At 51.1% G+C, this 18,588-nt stretch overlaps 1 protein-coding gene across 6 annotated transcripts in view; it reads right to left on the bottom strand.

Annotated features, from left to right (window-relative positions):
* Window positions 1-18,588, bottom strand: part of NRP2 (neuropilin 2) — a 116,844-nt gene that overhangs the window by 42,439 nt on the left and 55,817 nt on the right. For all 6 annotated transcript variants that reach the window (XM_058707846.1, XM_058707827.1, XM_058707837.1 and 3 more), the window contains exons 8-12: window positions 14,610-14,754; window positions 13,128-13,477; window positions 11,167-11,311; window positions 6,497-6,613; window positions 3,441-3,581 (exon numbers count right to left, since the gene is read on the bottom strand). In XM_058707846.1, coding sequence (XP_058563829.1) covers window positions 3,441-3,581; window positions 6,497-6,613; window positions 11,167-11,311; window positions 13,128-13,477; window positions 14,610-14,754 — 898 coding nt within the window. The remainder of the gene's footprint in view (window positions 1-3,440; window positions 3,582-6,496; window positions 6,614-11,166; window positions 11,312-13,127; window positions 13,478-14,609; window positions 14,755-18,588) is intronic.

An 18,588-nucleotide genomic window follows, 5' to 3' on the forward strand; every position in this document is an offset into this window, starting at 1 on the left:
GAGGACACCGGACCGGTTCCTCTACAACCACCAGGGGTCACTGGATTCGGGACAGGGTTCCCCAGGGGCTGGTGTGAGCACAGTCCAGGCTTCCAAGCCACAAGCAAAGATCTCAAAGAAGGAATTCTGAGTGGCTTGAAAGATCATCTTGAAAAACAAAAACAGTGGCATGAAACCAGTGGGTGTCTTGTCAGCCTTAAGCAACTATTACCACTGGCCAAAAGAACAGAACTAATTGCTGACTTAAAAGGAAAAGAGAAAAAAAAGGCAAAACAAAACATGAGAAAAGAACTAATTCAGAAAATATCTAAGGAATGTAAATAGTTTCCACAGACACTTCTAATCAAACAGGCTGCATATGATACTTCAACATGGCTATTTCTTCTTCCTTTTCTCTCTCCTTGTCTATCCTAATGTCCCCTCTATACTTGATGGAGACACCTCCTTTCTTGCATGCAATTACTTTTGTTTATCTACCCAATAAGCGGGTAAAACATATGACACACTTCTCCTAAAGAGCATCTCCTCTTTGTGGAGTGGCGAAGTGTGGGGGACACAGGACTTTTGGGTTTGACTGGGAAGGTCCAGCATTTGCCCTGTCCCTGGTCAGCACAGCTGTTTCCTCTCTCCCAACTGCTCCCCTCGGGGCCCCATTTTTTTTTTTTTTGAAGAAAGGACCACCCTGAACAGAAAGGGCTTTCTATCCTTCCCTGCTTAAAGCCCCATATTGAGTTTTGTAAGGAGAAGGAAAATGGGAAACACAGCAGACGACTTTTAAAATCATCAGAGGATATAAAGAAGGGTTCTGAAAAGAATGTCACAGTTTTGTTTCCTGGAGACAGGTTATGAGTGCCACTTTTTCAAACTTCAGGGGTTCCTCTGGAAGAGGGAAATAATTATTTTCCTTCTCAATATCTTAAGGGAAAACAACATTAGATCTAGCAGTTCCTTATGGCCCTAATTTTCTTTTTGTCCCCATCCATCCAGCCAACGGTTGGAATTCTGCCCGTGCTTTGCGAGCTTGCTCTGAAAAGCCCTCCCAAACTGCAGGGTGGAATGAATCAACTTGAATGAGGACAAGAACTAGAATTTCCAACCAGTTGCCAGGGCAGTGGAGGGGGCACTCAGGTGAGGGTGAGACCCGCCGCAGGGGGAGGCCAAGGGCAGAGGGACAGAAGGACAGAGGTCAAGGCCAGGCTCAAATGGAGAGTAACTGAAGCTCTCCCAGAAGTGGCACTTGCTAACTGGTGGCCTTGTGGCCTGGACAGGGCTGGCCTCAGACATTCTTAGAGAAAGTCTGCTCAGAAGACGGCAAGGGAGGAGGCCAAATTTTTAGGGAGAATCTGAAGAGGGATGTTGAGTAAGAGCCAGTAAATCTCCCCATGCTGTGCCACCTACACCCGTTCTTTCAGAGCGTCTCTGCCCAGCTGCCCCCTTGTACACACCTCACACGATGTGTGTGCACACGCACGGCACTCATGCATACGAACCACAAACACACTCAAATGCAAACACACACACATTCGCAGGCAAACACACGTGTATACATATTCACAAACACCTACGCATAAATCGCATGACATTTGCACACACACACAAAACCCACAAACACCCTGAGAGAGAAACACATATGCAAACACATACATACCCACATCACCCACAAGTACACACTATGCGTGCATACACTCACGCATACCCCACAAACCTTCCTTATGTTGGGATGAAAAGTGGAGGTTGGGAAAAACAACCAATTAATTGGGCCGAGTCTCAAAGGAGAGGAAATGAAATGAAAAATCCAGGCTGGGTTATAAAAATAAGTATTTTTTTTCCAGCGTGCAGGAGGCTCATTATACTAATTAAACATTATTGCAGTGAACGAGAGGGGGGGTGATTAAGGCTGGGATGAGGGTGAGTACTGTCTCCCATTGCCCGAGGCCGTGGTGATCTTCAGGTATTAATCTCTCCAAGCACTCAAATGCTGAAGAGACAAACACTTGAAATATGAAAATGTTTTTCTCCAGAGCAGACACTGTGACCCTCCAGGAAAGCAAGTGCAGGCCGTGTTGGGAGGCCGGCCCGCAGAGCTCTCCTGGCATCTGTCCCACTGCTGTCCCCTGGGGGACAGGGGACGCGACCAGTCCTTGGGGTTGAGGGGCTGCAGAGCAGCTCTGGGGAACCCTGTAGAAGGCGAGGCCCCTTCCTCCCTTTATTCTCTAGTCAGGCAACATTTGATGTACTAATTTCCAGAATTAACCCCTTTCCTCTCAAAAGCTTATGGGGCCCCGAGGTCCAGGCCAGGGGTGCAGAAAAAATGGAAACCGAACAAGCGGTGTGCGGGAGCCAACGTGTGCTGGCTTGCGAGAGCAGACTGTTAAAATTCCCAGAATTTTGCAAGGCAGGTGGTAAACGCGGTCATTATTACAAATTAAATTACATAAAGTTACCATTAAATAAATGATATTGAAAATGAAAGGCCATACATTCTCAAGACTCAACACTTCCTAATGATTTTAATACCTTTTATCAGTATCAATGCTCCTGACGTCATTCATATCTATTCTAGCCGTCTGATGGCGAAAAACGATGTCGTGTAGTTCCTGTGCTTCCCAGCCCCGCCTCTGATCATGTCCTGTTGGCAGCTCAGCCACAGTAGGGCTTTACACCCCCGAAAGCTGCACACATTACAAATCAGGGTTTTTCTTTGTCCTCAGAGTTGGTGGTGAGACCCTGACCCGAACGCCACTGTAAAAGCACGCTGCGGTGCAGAGGGTAGACGACCCTTGATTCTATGGGCTTCTAGGAGGGCTACAGGCAACCCCTCTCTGGCCACCGTGCCAAGAGGGGCTGCCAAAACCTGGCTCTGAAAGAGCGGCTGGACGATAGTTCAAGGACAGGCGTCAACACGCTCCTGGAGGCTGAGCGCCAGGCCACTCTACTAGACCCCCTGGGTGTGGCAGCATTTCGGACCCTCAGCTTGGTTTGCTACTGAAGCGATGATACCCTCGGAGAAGTATCAGCCAGGCTTGAGGCCAGGGTTTCCTAAGGAGGCATTTTAGGAACAACAGGCGGCTTGGTGTTGACAAGAGGCTCTGCCGTGTCAGCCATGAGGGCTGGCTATGGAGACAGGGAGGCACTGACTCATCCTGTCTCCTAAAACCTCCCAACTGCTCTTTCTTTCTTCCTTTCCTTTCTTTTCTCTTGGCCTCTCTTGCTCCCTCTCAGCTTCCAGGCTGCACTGTAATCACAAGACGGGGCTACAAACCGCCAGCCAGCTATGGTGTAGGGTGACGTTGTAAGCAAAGACTGTGGTGGTTTGTGGGCGCAGAGCAGAGGATTGCTCTGTGGTGGGGAGTTACGAAGCTTGCCGGGGAATCTGGGGCTGGGAGACATGGAGCAGGCTCCCCTTACCTCCTTCACCGCTGAGTCTCTAGCCAGCTTACCTGGAAACGTCCGGTCGTGTGGGCTGGAGCTGCTGGCCCAGGTACTCCTGAGCCACTTGGCATGGTCGTACATCCAACCGCAGGGCTCCTCGGGGAAATCAAAGTTGCAATTGAATCCTGAAGGGAGCTGCAGATCTTTGTCTGAAAGTGGGGGGAAAATAACCCAAAGAAGGCAAATGAAATGGGTTCGGACAACAGCCACAGTGGTGCCATTGAAAGGGCTGGCAAGGCCTAAGTGGAGGGCAGAGAAAGAAGCGGCTCCCTTTGCTTATTCATTTAACTCATCTTGGCGATCGTTGGCTTTCGGGTCAGCCTTTGGTCTCATCCTTCCCAGGCATGAAAGCCAAGTCTGCCAGTGGTTCCCAGAGTAAGCAATTATAAATGAGGCCACCAAATGGCTTCGGGCTCTAATCAGGCTCTTCTGTCCACCTCAGAGAGCAGACAAATGTGAAAATTGCTGTTCCCTAAGTGCCAATGAAGAATGTCTCCCCGGTGCCTCAGTGGAAGGCTGGTTCCTGCCAACCTGGCTCTCAGAAGTGACGGGGCAGCCCATTAACATCCAGAGAGGCTGAAATGCCGGGGAGGTGCTGGCCAGGGCGGAGAAAGTGGGCTCAGAAACAAGGAAGTCTTTCACCTCCTGTGATAGGTCTTTTGTTCCAGAACACAGGGTCAGCCTGGCATCCCCGTGGGGTGCCAAGGCCAGGTAGGTGATTTGGCGTGTTAGGGCAGAACGAGGGGGCCAGACCAGCCGGCTGCCTAGCTCAGCACCGACCGGCAGAAAACATAATTCCGCATGGCACTGAGAGCCTGCAGGCCAAGATCCCAGGGCACTAGAGAATGCTTTCCTCGTGGACATGTCCAAAGTGGCCGCGCCGTGGCCTGTCCCATCTGCCTCGTTGTTCACCTGTCTAAGCTCCCACTCAGCTCTAAAAACCCAGTGTAAGCTGGTGCAGATGCGTGATTGAGCGGGGGCGGGTGTGGAGGTGGGGGAAAGAGGAAACGGGAATCCAAATGTGGAGGCTTGCCGGCCCGTGGCCATGGCCGTAGAGACAGCGGAAAAGTGCTGGCTGATGCTAGCAGCGGGGAGGAAGCAGGGTCTTTGGCCTTCTCACTTCCCTTCTCAGGGTTCTCAGAGAGGAATTTCCGTGGGGAAGGCCTCGAATGCAGGGTAGGAAGTCTAAAGGGAACAACAGATGGGTGGGAACAAATTGCTCACACCATGGGGGCGAGGAAGGCCCACCTCTGAGGGGAAGGGACTGCCACCAGGCTCCCGTTGGGCCGCCCCTTCCCAAGACACAATACTACACGTTTGCCTGCCCTCAGCCAAAGTCAGCTTGACTTGAGAGGAAACACATGGAGTCTATTACAGAAGCATCAACCTGTGGCTTGGAAAAGTCAGCCCTTAGCCCTCGCCCCCCCTTCTCCCAACAATTTCTGAATTTCTATTTTTCTGTTAAAAAATATGGAGTAATTCAATATACCATAATTCCTCTCTAATGTTTACATGCATACTGTAGCTCAGGAACCAAATTCCACAAAAAGACCTTTTGCAAAAACAAAAACAAAACAAACAAACAAACAAAAAACAAAAAAAAAAAGAAAAGAAAAAGAAAAGAAACAGAGAAAAGGGAGGAACCATCAAAGAAAGCTAAAATGAAACAAACCACTATCAACGGGAAAATTATACGAAACTGCTGAAAGTCTGCGGCAGAACTCTGACATTTCCCTTTGGATTGCCACTTGGATAGAGCCCCGTCCTCCTGCCCTCCACCAAAGCTAACTCTGCTGATCCCATGCTGTATATTAACTCCCTGTGCATTCCACTGTGAGCTCTCCAACTATCTGAAACACGCCTCGGAAGATCCTCCGAGTCTCTTTCTCCTCTTCACACAACAAAAACAAGTTCATTAAAATGTCAGAATCCTGTATTCAACTAACCCTGACCAAGAGCGTCCCCGCGCCCACACGATATACAAAAGCACATTCCTAAAAGCATATGCGTTAAATTATCATTTTTCAGTCACACAACTTCAGCATTTATTTTTGGCTTCCCGCCCATTCTGCTTTGCAGTCACTGTTTGGAGCCGTCCACTCCATCAGTGCGACCGCTCACACCGCAGTGGCCGGTGTGATGGCCTCGGCAGGTTGTGCCGTCCACCTACTGGGTGGGGGCTACATTGTGTGTCTCTGCCATTCCCCAAGTCCCTCCACTGGTCTTCCCTCATCTCATTTAATGAAGGTTTAATAGTGATCAGTAATGTACTGTAAATGGAGGCTGGCAAGCATTACATTCTAGCCAGAAACGCCAGGTGTTCCAAAATTTGCGGTTTGTTGGGAATGTCCTCACACTCAGTAAGGTGATGTTCTTTTGGGCTCTGCCAATTAGTGTTTTTATGTCACTCGGATGTGTTTACAAGATGAGAAAGGAGGTGACGCAGGGTGCCCAGGTGAAGACGCTGATCTGGAACCAGGAGGCCCTGTGATCTGAAGGAAGGGTTGAGGTGCCTTTGCCCATTCCTGCCTCTGTCACTGACCTGGGCTCACCCCATGGAGGATGGGATGTGCCATTTGATGGAGCCATGGTTATCACGCTTTCTCAATCGGCAGTGTGCAAAGACACAGCGAAATTTGGTCGAGGAGTGGTTAACTGCTGTGTTAACCTGACTGCCGTGCTCCACAGACCGAGTCAGCCAGACGACCGTCAGATCTTCACCTGACTGGACGGTGGAGTCACAGCTCAGTAGCAAAAGGCCAAGGATTCTAATGAGGCCAAGTGAGGGCTGGAAAGGGAGCCTTCTCAAAGCAGGGGTGGGGGGTCCTCCCTGGATGGACTCTTACCTCAGCTGATGACCACTGGGTTCCCACTTATAGGCTGTACCGCTTGTTCCAATATCTGAGTGTTTCCAGAGCGATTGTAAATGGCCTCTGACCTCACACACCTCCCTGACCTCTGACCATGGGACGCCCGGGTCCCTGCCCCAGCCACAGACCAGCGGCCTCTGACTGTTAGCACCGTGCCATCCTGGATGAACCATGACTCTGACCCCAATTCTCACCGTCCTCGAAGCTGCAGTTCTCCCCACACTCCGTGGCCTCTTCATCGATGGGATATGGGGTGGTGGTCTCTTCACTCTTCACAGTGGGTCCCAGTGTCTCTACTGTGGGCTTCGAGTCTGCGTAATGGCAAAGAAAGGGGAATGAACACTGTGTATGGCAGTCTGCATTGAAACCCAGCAGGAGGAAGATGCCCCCAACTAAGTTTCCTTTTTATGTATTTATTTTTATTTTTTGAGAGAGAGAGAGAGAGTGCGTGCACATATGAACACGCTGGGGCAGGGCAGAGGGAGAGAAAGAGAAAGAGGGAGGGAGGGAGGGAGGGAGAGAGAGAGAGAGAGAGAGAGAGAGAGAGAGATCACCTTAAGCAGGCTCCACGCTCAGTGATGAGGCCAATGTGGGGCTCCATCTCAAGACCCTGGGATCATGACCTCAGCCAAAATCAAAAGTCGAATGCCTAACCAACTGAGCCACCCAGGTGCCCCTAAGTGTGGGCTTATAGAGGAGGAAGAAAGGATAACTAACGATGGACACACACACACACACACACACACACCGCTCCGGAGTCACCTCTATGCGCTATCAACAAGTTAGGAGCATTGTCTGAGTTGAGCGATAATGGTCCCAAGTTGCAGAAACAGCCACGACAGAGGCATGGACACAAATCCGGGCTCTTTACTCCACAGCAGAGGTCCTGGAGCCGGCATGAGAGGCCACGTGGGGCCATGGTGGACGTGGGTGAAGCCGACCCCAAGGCAGGCTAACCCGTGCACTGGGTGCTCTGTCTACTACAGAAGTGTGGGTGATATGCACGTGCACGAAATGAACGGTGTCCCCCTAAATGAACGGTGTCCCTCTAAAAACAGTTTTGAGAAAATCCCGGTGTTTCATGAAATGAGCTTCCTGTGCACTGCCCCTCGGTGGCTCCTGACGTGCCTTCCCACCCGACTCACCCCTGCTTTTACGTGGAAGGGATGTTCTCTTTTCAATCTTCTCTGACTCACACAGAACTTTTATGGAACCCAAGCTAACTGACTGATGCGGCCCACCTATAACAAGATAATCAGAAGCACAATAGCGAAGCCAAGAGCCAAGCCAGACAGCTGGGGAGGTGTAACTCCAGACATTGTTGTTCGTGTTTGCACGAAACTGAATGGAAAGGAATATGGACTCAAAGGGACTCATGCTCCACTTGGTGGAAGTAATTAGGCCTGTGCCTCTAGGTCAGGTCAGGGTGTGGCAAATTCAAATGCTTACTGAACGCAAACGGCTACTGTAAGCAAGACAGCTGACTGGGGGCCAGGAGAGTAGAGTGGGGGATAGAAGGTGGCAGAGGGGATCTCGCACGCCCAGTTTAAGGGCGGCCACCAGGACCGGCTCCAGCACCCTGAAGGCCTGAGGGGACGTGGCCCAATGCGGCCAGATCTTGCAAAAAAATTTTTTTTCCCACACGAAGCCAAAAATCCCCATGGGAGATCTCTAGACCTGTCAGTGTTGGCAACTTATCCAAAGTATTATAATAAGGAGCATGCAGCAGAGCTTGGCCGGGCCAAACCTGGCTGCAGGCAGTCAGTTCTGACCTGGGCTCTAGGTGATTCATTCACCCTTCCATTCACTTGTCTATTTGCTCCCGCCAGTCATTCATTCAGCAACTTACTTATGAAATGAACGAAACAATGAGTCAGGCCCTGGGTGGGGCCAGGAGGGGTTCTGGTAAGTGGCGCTCAAGTCTGTGTGTTGCGGGGTGGGGTCTTCATCCCAGAGCTGCCCTCCAACGCGACTCTCCGAATAAGCTCATGCATTGTTCTTCCCATTTCTATACATGTTCCTTTGTACTATTGTACGTGATTAGGCACCTTTGTCAGGCACACTTCAGGATACCATTTAATAAAGCCAGGAGCTGAAGGAAATCGCTAAATACGCTGAATAGCTTTTTCACGGTCGACTTCCCACCTTTCTGCTATTAAATACTACGCACATAACCTTTCATACTTCCCTTTGCCGTATCTGCCTCTTGCTCACAGTAAATAGCAAATAACCTCGAAGCGTCCTAATTTGTAAGCTCAGATTTGTCACTGTGTCACAAAATCTCAAACTCGATTGTAAAGCAAACTATGGGCAGCAAAGCAAGAAGTAATCATTTGAAACACAAACAAACAGGTGAACCCGCCCTGTCACATTATTTAGCTGCAGTGACTCAGGCCAGCCCTATTATTTTTCCTGCTATCCTTTCAGGGTAGGAATGAAGTGAACCAGGGATGAGTCACTGAAGGAATGGGAAATTGAACAGCAGAAAAGCCACATGGCCTAGGAGAATAGTTTCTGGGGGATGTTAGGAAGCTGGTTGGCACGGATAATGTCAAATCCAGGGGTACGGGGGGGCTGATGAGGCGAGAGGGCAGGGCGTGTGAAGGAAAGTGAGAAGGCGGGGCCGTGTCTGCTGTGTTTTGCTGGGAGCTCAGAGGTAACTGCCCATCAAACTGCAATGCTCCCCTGCAATTGAAACCAGATGTCAGAGACTTCAAAGGGAAGGAGGCTGGGCGGAGGGTATGAAGCCCCAACTCTGATGTTCCAAGGAATGGCCAGGCAGGACTTTGAAATGAGAAACCTGTTGCTGACCATCACCAGGGTAATTTGGGCCAGGTTGGGGTAGGGGGGCAATAAGAGGAAAAGGACATTAGCAACTGTCCTGCCAGTCATAAAGCAGGGCCAGCCTGGGAGAGGCAGGGCACGGAAGGCCAGAGCATAGGAGGGAAGCAGGAGTCAGCCTCCAGCTACCTAAGCGACCTCTGGCAAGTAGCTTCCTTTCTCTGGGACTCAGTTTCCCCATCTGTGAGAGAGAGGTTGGCCTAGATCTGTGATTTTTGTTTTTTGATTTAAAGTGTGTGCCACACTCATTAGCAGGTTGTGGGATCAATGTGTCGGGTCATGGCCAGCATTTTTTGAACGTGAACTGTAGTATTTCAGAGTACGCTCACATGGGGAAAATGAGCACTGATCTGGGAACCTTTTGTTCCGTTGTATTTACTCATTATAACAGGTTTGTTAGGTGCCAGGCAGCAGTCTAAGCAGCTTACATCCATTATTTTACTGAATCCTCATTACAACCGTGGAGGGTAGATACACTCTCATCATCCCCGTTTTTCAGCTGAGATAACCAAGATGCTGAGAGGCTAAGTAACTCGTCTGAGGTCATGCAGCCAGCGATCGACAGAGACAGGGCTTCTACTTGGCAATCTGTGCTCAGGGCCCAGGCACTTAACAGTACGCTATAGCCCACATGCACACACTGTGTGAGTGTGTGCCTGCAAGTCAAGTGGATCGTGATACAAATTTTCAACCGTCGATCATGGTCGAAAATGTTTAAAAGCCCCTGGCCTACAAGCTCCTGGCTCCCCTGCAGCTCTAACCATTTGATTTCGAAAAGGCCGTAAATGAAGCCAGCTTGTACCCCTGTTGGACGGCAGTTTTCAGCACCTGCAAGCAGACAGCTGACGTGCAGGCTGCAGCGAATTGGCCTTTTCCCTACGTGACGGGGAATAAAGTGTCTTCCCACTAAAATGTGTTCACTGGGGCTGCCTTCAATCCAAAGGTGAGAGAGGCTAATTTGGGCCTGATTTCCAGCCTGCGTGCCTCAATGGGGCTCCTCCTCTGTGCCATCGTGGCCAGCACACGGGCAGCACTTTGCTCCCTGGGAGCCAGAAGCACTTCTCCGACATGCCCTTATTAATCCTTCCCGCTACCCTGCTGGGTGAGCTGGCGACAGGTACGGCACAGACAGGAAAATGGAGATACCTGGGGCTCTGGTGGAGAGAGGGAGGGTGGCTCGGCCTGTGTGCTGCTCCTGCTGGCACTGGGTTCACGTGGCCCCCCTGAGCTCCTTCTGGAGGGCAGTGAGCCAGCTCCGGGTGAGACCTGCTGCCAGCTTTGCTACAGGAGGTGCCCGGAGGGAAGGTGGGGCCTGACTCAGAAGAAAGGGGTGCTTTCCAGAAACCAGAAGCGTGGGCATGCTCGGTGGGCCTTATCCACATTAAGGAGAATTAGAGGACCCCCCCCTGCCCCCGCCACCACCAGCCTGGGCCACTGAGGAGGGGGCGGACAGGAATGAACAAGACTCCTGCTCCACACCGGGAAGAAGTCCTATTCCCGTCAGCTTCCCTGCAACAGGGTCCCTTCTGAGCAAATAAATGCCTTTTACAGATGTGGCTTCAAAATGAAAATGAAGTCTCTTAGCCACTGACATCTGGAGGCCAGATTCAGACATAAACCGATTACTTTATTATCATGAGGGGGTTTTTTTCTTCCCTAAATCAACAGCCACAGCCTTCTGGCCTGAAGAGTCAGGGTCTAATTGAATTTGGGTGGGTCGTGTGTGGTTACGATTTGTTTCTGAGAGACTTGGGCTGGAGAGCTGAAACGATCCTTCAAAAAAGACAAAGCACATCCCTTGAGAAACTGTCCCGAGCCCAGAGGCTGCGGTGCCCGTGGTCTGAGGCAGGGGAACACAGCAGGGCCTGGGGTGGGTCGGGTTCCGAGCTGACAGAGCGTCAGCAGGGAAGGCTGCCCCCTCTGCCCATCCGTGTCATGGTCTGAGCTCCTCCCAGGGCATCCCGGGAAGCCAGGCTCACGAGACCCCGTGGGCGAGAGCCCTGGAGTGGAAGGCGGGCCTTACCTGTCCAGTCGCAGCCCAGCACTTCCAGCCGCATCCCAATCCCTGCTGGAGACCACCGCTCGGGGTACACCCGCACGTACTGTGCAGGAACGGGGTCGAATCTTCGGATGTCCGGGGTGTCGTAGTGCATGTTCCCTTCAAACAGCTGCAGGGGAGACAGGCCACTCAGCCCTTCTTCTGTGGGACGCCCTCCCCTCTCCCCCTCTTCTTCCTTCTCCCCTTCCTGCCCTTCTCCTCCATCCAGAAGGCAGCCTCATAGTTATCTCACTGGACATGACAACCCACAGGAGCTCCATTCTCAGACCGAGGTTTTGATTCAGTTGGAAGATGGCTAGGGTCCCAGAAACATGGAAAAGAGGGAGCAAACGCAAGTGGCAGTTGCCAGCTTCTGTCTTCTATCCTGGGACGGGAGACTGAGGACTCGGGAAAGAATTAGGCTCCGAATAAGCCTTAAGTTGGACTTGGCTGGAGAAGTGAGTTTGAGGCTGCTTTGCCCGTTGTCTTAGAAGTTCTTGTTGCAAAGCTACAAAGTCTAGATTGAGACCCAGCTCACTGATAGCTCTCAGGTCACTGAGGTCGCTGAAGGTAAAGCCATCCTCTTCTCTAGGCTAATGACAACATCGTCTCATCACACATTTGATAGTCTGAGACTATATTTCTTAGTTTTGTTCAGCAGAGCCAATTCTCTCACAGCAAAGCTCACCCGAAGGCCAGGTACCTGAATTGAGGACAGTATGGCTGCCCCGGTCAAAGGAGGGTGGGGGACCCAAACAAGAGCACACGTAGAAGCCACCGATTTAGGGTGATGCCAGTGTGGAGACGTGCTAGGGGCTGTGGCACCTAGGGACGCTGCAGGGCTGCCTCACTTGCAGGATGCCCACAATTCCCAAAGGGGGGCACTGTCATCGGGAGGGCCAGGCCCTGACCCTGGCTAAGATCATCTCCTTTCCCAGGCTCCTACGATGGTCCAGAAGAGTCAGGGTCAGCTCTCCCTGGGAAAACCCATGATCCAACTTCTGCTCTGCCCACTACAGGTTCTAGCTACCAACTCCTGAGCCTTTCCAGGCTTCCAAATTGTGAGCTGGGTGTTTACATCAGCGCTGCAAAGCCTCCAAACCAGCCCGTGCCTCTGCATTAGGAATGGAAACATTTGCTGAGCAAAGGCGGCCAAACGGAGACACGTCATTCCCCCTTCCTTGGTAGGGGTCTGCTCTTCTGAGGAAAACGAGGGTAACTTGGCAGTTAGGATCAGAACGCCTGACTACCCCCAAGATTGACCCGGAGAAGGACAAAGTCACGATGTCTTTTCCCCTTGCTGGGGCTCCTCCATACCCCATGTTGAGGGCTGACCTTCCCTCCCTGATGGTGGGAGGGGCAGGCTGCGTTGGCCTGGGTGAGTTTCTCCCGCCTCTCCCCAGCCTCAGTGTGAGAGGTGGGAAGATCGAAGCAGAGTCAGGACTGGGAAAATACAAACGAGTGCAGTGACATTCAAAAACAACAACAACAAAACAGTTGTTTTTGGAAGTAATCCCCTCGTTTCTACAGTTTAGCCTCCAAAAGCTACATCCCGTTTGGAGGTCTGGCCAATTCCAAGGAAAGTTCATGTGAAGGAGGGTATAAAGGGTATCACGCTTTACAGAAAGGCAGTGCTGAGTGGTGGGTAGGTGTCTGGGCTCTGGAATCAGGCTGTGTCCGAACCGTGGCTCTCCACAGGTATACATCAAGCCTCAGCTTTGTCATCTCTAACACGGGAGCAGCAAAACAATCTCCCCCTCTAGAGATGTTGTAAGGATTAAATATGGCATTTAGCACAGTGTGTGGCACAGAGTAATGTATAAGTTAATGCTTGTTTTGTTAGAACACAGGGGTTTGGTGAAGACTATCTAGTTGGGCAGTCAGCACCTCCAAACTGAACTTCTCTGTCCGGGGTAAAGTTAGGGAATCTTCCAGAAACGACCTACCTTCGGCTGCTGGGTCCTGGGGTCCTGGATGTGTTCCCAGTCTCTGCCGTTTAGGCTGTAGGAGACTTTGAACTTGCGCACAAACGCCCTGGCTTCCACGGCAGTGATGCTGTCTCCTCCACGAGCCCCCTGGATGATGATGCCCTTCACCGTCTTGGGCACTCCCAGGTCCACCTGCAGCCACTCCTCGCCCGGCTGGGCCTGAGGGACCCGGGGGAACCAACCCGAGCGGCTGCTGACGAGGCGGGCGGCGCTGGGGCTCCAGAGGTACTCGCGGGTGGAGGAGGCTGAGATCTGAGAATCAGGGATGAGGCCCGAGAGCATCCCCAGCATGTTGGAGCAGGGGGCATCTGTGGAGGGGAGGAACGTAACAGCTCGTGGCTGGCACCCTGCTTAACGGATACCACCTCCCGTTAATAGGGAGCTACAAAAGAACCCGACTATCAAACGCTGTCGGCCAGCACTGATTTCTTTGCATTTCAAGCACAGTGGTTAAGAGCCCAGACTGGCAACCAGACTGCCTGGGTCCACGTTTGTTTTGTCGCTTGCTAGCAGTTTGACCTTGGGCAAATGATTGAACTGCTCTGTGCCTCAGTTTATCTAGGTCTAAAGGAGGGCTGGTGGCAGAACTTACCTCTCGGGGGTTGTTGTAAGGATTCCATAAGTTACTACATGAACGCTCATGGCACAGGGCCTGGCACATCTCAGCGCTCACACTGTTAGCCAAGGGCTCTCGAATCCTCGCCAGTGACACCAGTCCCCACTGAGCCTCCCAGGGCAGTGAGCGCGGGGGGAGTTCAGCCGAGCCCGGAACTTCTTCCCGGGTGACTGCTTTCCCAACTGGATGGACACGTACCTGGGGTCAGGTCCTTGCTTCCACTTGTTATCACCGCTCGTTACTACCTTGCATCCTTTGCACGTGCTGTTCCTCCCACTCCAAATGCTGTTCCCCTCAGTCGTCATCAGGCTAACCTTTACTCACCCCCAAGCTTAAGTGTCCCGTCCTCAGAAAGGCCATCCCCAAATTTCTAATCAACAGTCAGTTCCCCTCGGCCACTGTTTCTCGGAGCACCTTGTTCTTTTCCTTCCTACATGCATCCTAGTTTATAACTATCCAGTGCTTGATGACGTTATTATCTATGTTGTCCACCAGCCTGAAAAAGTGTCATGATGTTAGAGACCCCATCTGCTTGTTCACTTTTCCTGACCACTTTCACTCCCAGTGTGGGGCCTGGGGCACAGCAGACCTTCAAAACACACTCGTGCCGCCAATGACCGAGTGGCTAAGACACAGATAAATGGCGTGCGGCAAGGCAGGGTCTGCAGTCAGGGTGCATTAGATGCTCATAAACTGAGTTCCAGGTGAAAGCGGACCTTCGGGAAAGGTCATGTGGTGCAATCATGCTATGGGCAGAAGGCTGGAACGGGGAGCAGAGCCCAGGGCACCATCAGCTCCCCAGCCTTACTGGGGCGCCCCCTCACCTGTGACCCGGCAGCCGAAGAGCTCCAGCCGCAGGGCAATGCCGGAGTGCCAGGTCTGGGGCCGGACCCTGACGAACCTGGTCAGGAGCGGCGTGTGCAGCTTGTTCAGAACCACCTCCGTGGCATCGTTGTTGGCTTGGAATACCTGCAGCGGAAGACGGGAAACCGCCGTTGAAGTCCCGGTTTGTAGGCTGGCCCCTCAACACAGTCCTTGAAGGCAGTGCAAAAGTTCTGTTGAACCTTATTTCCCTCCAGTTTAGAAAGAATCAGTGCGTTTGTTGTTTGGGGCTTTGTTAGAAGCCCCATGGAAAAAAAAAATCTAATGGCTCACACTGCTCTCACGTGAAAACAATAAATGGTCTTCCAAAAACTTTTAGAAGAAAGGAAAATTTTGCCTCTGGCCGAGAGCAAGCAGAGGGAAACACGTTTGCCTTGAAAAGGAAAATGCTTTCAGGAGCAGAGAGAGGGAGAGGCACAAAAAGTGGAATATTCTTTAAAAATGGAGCCGAAAGGTCATCTTTTAGGGCTGGCAGACCCCACCCACTAGCTCGAACTTGATGCTCCCCCTCTGTCATGGTGCAGGCATATAGGAATATTCACAGGGTATTTTCACAAAGTGCTTCAACAGTTGTCTTGTTAGTTACTTTGAGGCCTCCCTGCTCCATGAGCGGGTGAGAGCATGGGGCCACCCACCATCTACCCCTAATGGCCCTGTGTCAATCAACACTTTTTTGGTTCTCTCTGGTCTTTGTTGCAGGGTCAGGGTTGCAGACAGTCTCTCAGAGTCCTGCTCTGGCTTCCTCTCACTGTAATCCCCGCCCTGTAATGAAATCCATCCCTGTCCCCATCTGACCAATGCATCTCTTAGGGGAGGAAAGGCTTTTTGGGAGTAGCTTCTAAGCCAACATTGTAGGAGTAAGTCCTAGTTTACCAGATGGCCCAAATCAATAACTGCCATATGGACCTTATGCTTTTCTGTGCTCTCCATTAAAAAAAAAAAAAAAAAAAAAGTAGCTGGTGCAAGTATATATGAGTTTCTCTTGGTTTCTCTGGCTAAGGGTGGAGGGAGAGACCAACCAACCGTCACTTCTAAATCATACCTGTCATAGCTCTAACAATCAGGAGACTTTGCAAATCTACTCACGGCCAACTCTGCAACACGTAGCAATTTCTTCTGGGTCGAGGGACTAAATACTTCAGCTCATGATACCTATAGCATGCCAGGCATTTGGGCATGACAGGGCTGGGACAAGACGATGGGGAAACTGGGATGTTTGAATACCCCTGAGTCAGACGCTGTGTAAACACAATTACCTCTATAATGCCCCAGAAGGTAAGTATTATTATTTCTGCTTTATTGATGAGAAAATGGAGGCTCAGAGATGTCTGTCTGGATCCAAAGCCCCTGCCATGTTTTTAGGCTGTAGGCTTGTGGGTTCCTACGTTGACTGTCACCTCTTTTAATAAATTTGCAGCGTTTATGTTGGTGGCTAGGAGTCTTGGAGCCCTTAAGGTCTCCAAGCATGGGCTGAATGGAGGTGGAGTTGCTATTCAGGGATGTGTGTTTATAATCCTGACATAGAAAGCTCTAGGTCACAGCAGTGGGCTGCATGGCAGCTTAGAGCTAATTAACAACGTGGTTCTTTCTTTCCCATGAACTGTAACTAGGAACTCTGCCATTTGGCAACCTTGAACCCTTCATATTTCCCACTTGCTGAGGTCAAAAGTTAGAGCCATTTAATAGCACAGCACTGATGGCGGGGGGGGGGGGTAGAGTAAGAGACGCTACACCTTTTGCGACCAGATGAGGGGAGGTGGCTCATTTAAGACAGATGGAAGAAAGGCGAGGAGGAAACAGGTTTTCACTGGCCTACCATATTCAGTTTAAACCTCTTGTTCCTGGTGCTAAGCCCACCGACCCAGGGGAGCTCCCCCCGACAGCCTGCCCAGCTTGCTGCTTCCCTTTCCTTGCTGGGGAGCCTCCTGCCCAGCCCTGAGGCCAAGTTCCTTCCTTTGTTGCCTTGCTAACCGCAGGGAGTAAGAGGCAGAACTGGTTGACCACCGGTCTCTCTCACAGGTTTGATTTGGCTGCTTCCTTTACAGTGATGGGGGACAAAGAGGGGCGAGAAAACAAAACAAGGGAAGAATGGCCAGGGAAACAGAAGGAAAGAGGCTTAAGGTCAGACACTTGGGGAAAGGCCGATGGGGAGAAGGGGAGAGAGGTACCAAGCCTCTGTGATCTTAATCTTGGAGAAGGATGACCGGAGGAGGGGACAGGGTGGAGGACGGCTCTGGCCTGGCCATGCCCATTCCATGGCTTCTTGGGTGCTTCTAAAGGACTCTGCAGCTCTGAGAAAGGAATGGAGGAACTGAATCCAAGAGAATGAGATGACTCAGTCCTCCTAGAATTCAGCATGAGGCAGAAGCTCTTGTTTGTTTGTTTGTTTTTGTTCTTTTGGCAAGGCAGGAGCAAATGCAGCACTTTGCTTATTTGGGGAGGGTGCTGGGAGCAGTGGGGGGCCACCACCAGCCTGCTCCCTGAGGACGGTGACGGTGACTGTGTGTGGCCTCCATCCGGAGATGCTGAGGAGTTCATATGGGGGCAGGGGGAAGCTTGATTTGTCATGTGAATACAGAACTGGAGCGTTGAGTGGATTTGAACTTTAACACGGCTGCTAATCCACAACATATACACCACGCTGGTACCGTTTAGAAACACAGCACGTCTTATGTGTTTTTAATATCCAATTTTATCTTATCTGACCCCTTCATTTTTCAGCCTTGGCAGACAACAGTGCGAAACCTTTCCTTCCTCCCGCTCAGTAAGGAAATGACTGTGTCTTTGGACTGCCTTTGGGCGGCTGGCATGTGCGTGAGTGCGGCTGCACGTGGGCGTGGCCACGCGCACACGCGAGTGACCCAGTCTGGCGAGGGGGTTGGTCTTCCCCCAGAGGCACGAGGTCCCAGACTTTGGGTGAGCCCCCTGGATCTCCGCCTACGGTGGCCCCAGTCGGAGAGGGGACGAGCACACGGTTTCTCTGCTGAGGCCACCTAGCTGACCGCTCCAACTCCGCGTCATTCTAATTCCGTTTTGCTCACTCTGCTCCTGCCCCTGCCTGGAACCACATGAAGCCTCATTCAGTGTGGCCTCAAATTATCCTTCTTGGTTTCCTGTTTGCCCTTGACTTTGTGCTCAGATCTGCCCCTGCTCTCCGGACCCTTTGCTGAAGGAATCCCACCTTGTTTGATTAAACCTGTGATACACCTTTCATGCTGAGTGTGGTGGAGTGGGGGAAAAAAATCCTCAGACTTCACTGAGGCAGGAGCCAGGACAGACACTGCGCTGCCGATGAACTCATAAGTGTGGGCAAATATCTCCACCTCCCCCAGGCCTCAACTTCCTCCTCTATTAAATGAGTTGATTTGTAAGGTCTTTGCTGGCCCCCAGATTCTAAGGCTTTCTGCATAAGAGTGTCCAACTAGAACTGCCCCAGCAATGTAACAGGGCATTTTAGTTGTCCATTGTCCCTTAGAGTCTGAGTGCTTTTGTAGACGAGTGCTGTGGGTTTTAATACGCTTCAAATAGTGCCCAAAACACACGGTGAGTGCCCCACTCAGAGGGAGAGTATACCTTGTTGATGTTTTCGCTCAATAACGGTTCAAATTATGAATAATGAAAAGTAATGAATAACAACACCTTAGTCCTTACATATTGTCTTGCACCCAAAGATACCAAAGTGCAATTTATGAAAATCCATTTTTAATGAAATATTAAGCAGTTTCTATTTCTCCTGACCCAATGGATTTACAAGGTCTCTATTTTTCTCCCTGCATCTTCCTATTTATAGCTGGTAAATGCTATCATATATTATACATCTTTATGACTTTCTCAATGCTTCTGTGGTTTCAGAATCACCCTTCATATGTTTTCTGATCAAATTCTCTGAGATGGATTCTTGGCATCTAGTCTAGGCGCTGC

The sequence above is a fragment of the Neofelis nebulosa genome, chromosome 2, assembly GCF_028018385.1.
Source record: "Neofelis nebulosa isolate mNeoNeb1 chromosome 2, mNeoNeb1.pri, whole genome shotgun sequence".
Classification (NCBI taxonomy): domain Eukaryota; kingdom Metazoa; phylum Chordata; class Mammalia; order Carnivora; family Felidae; genus Neofelis; species Neofelis nebulosa.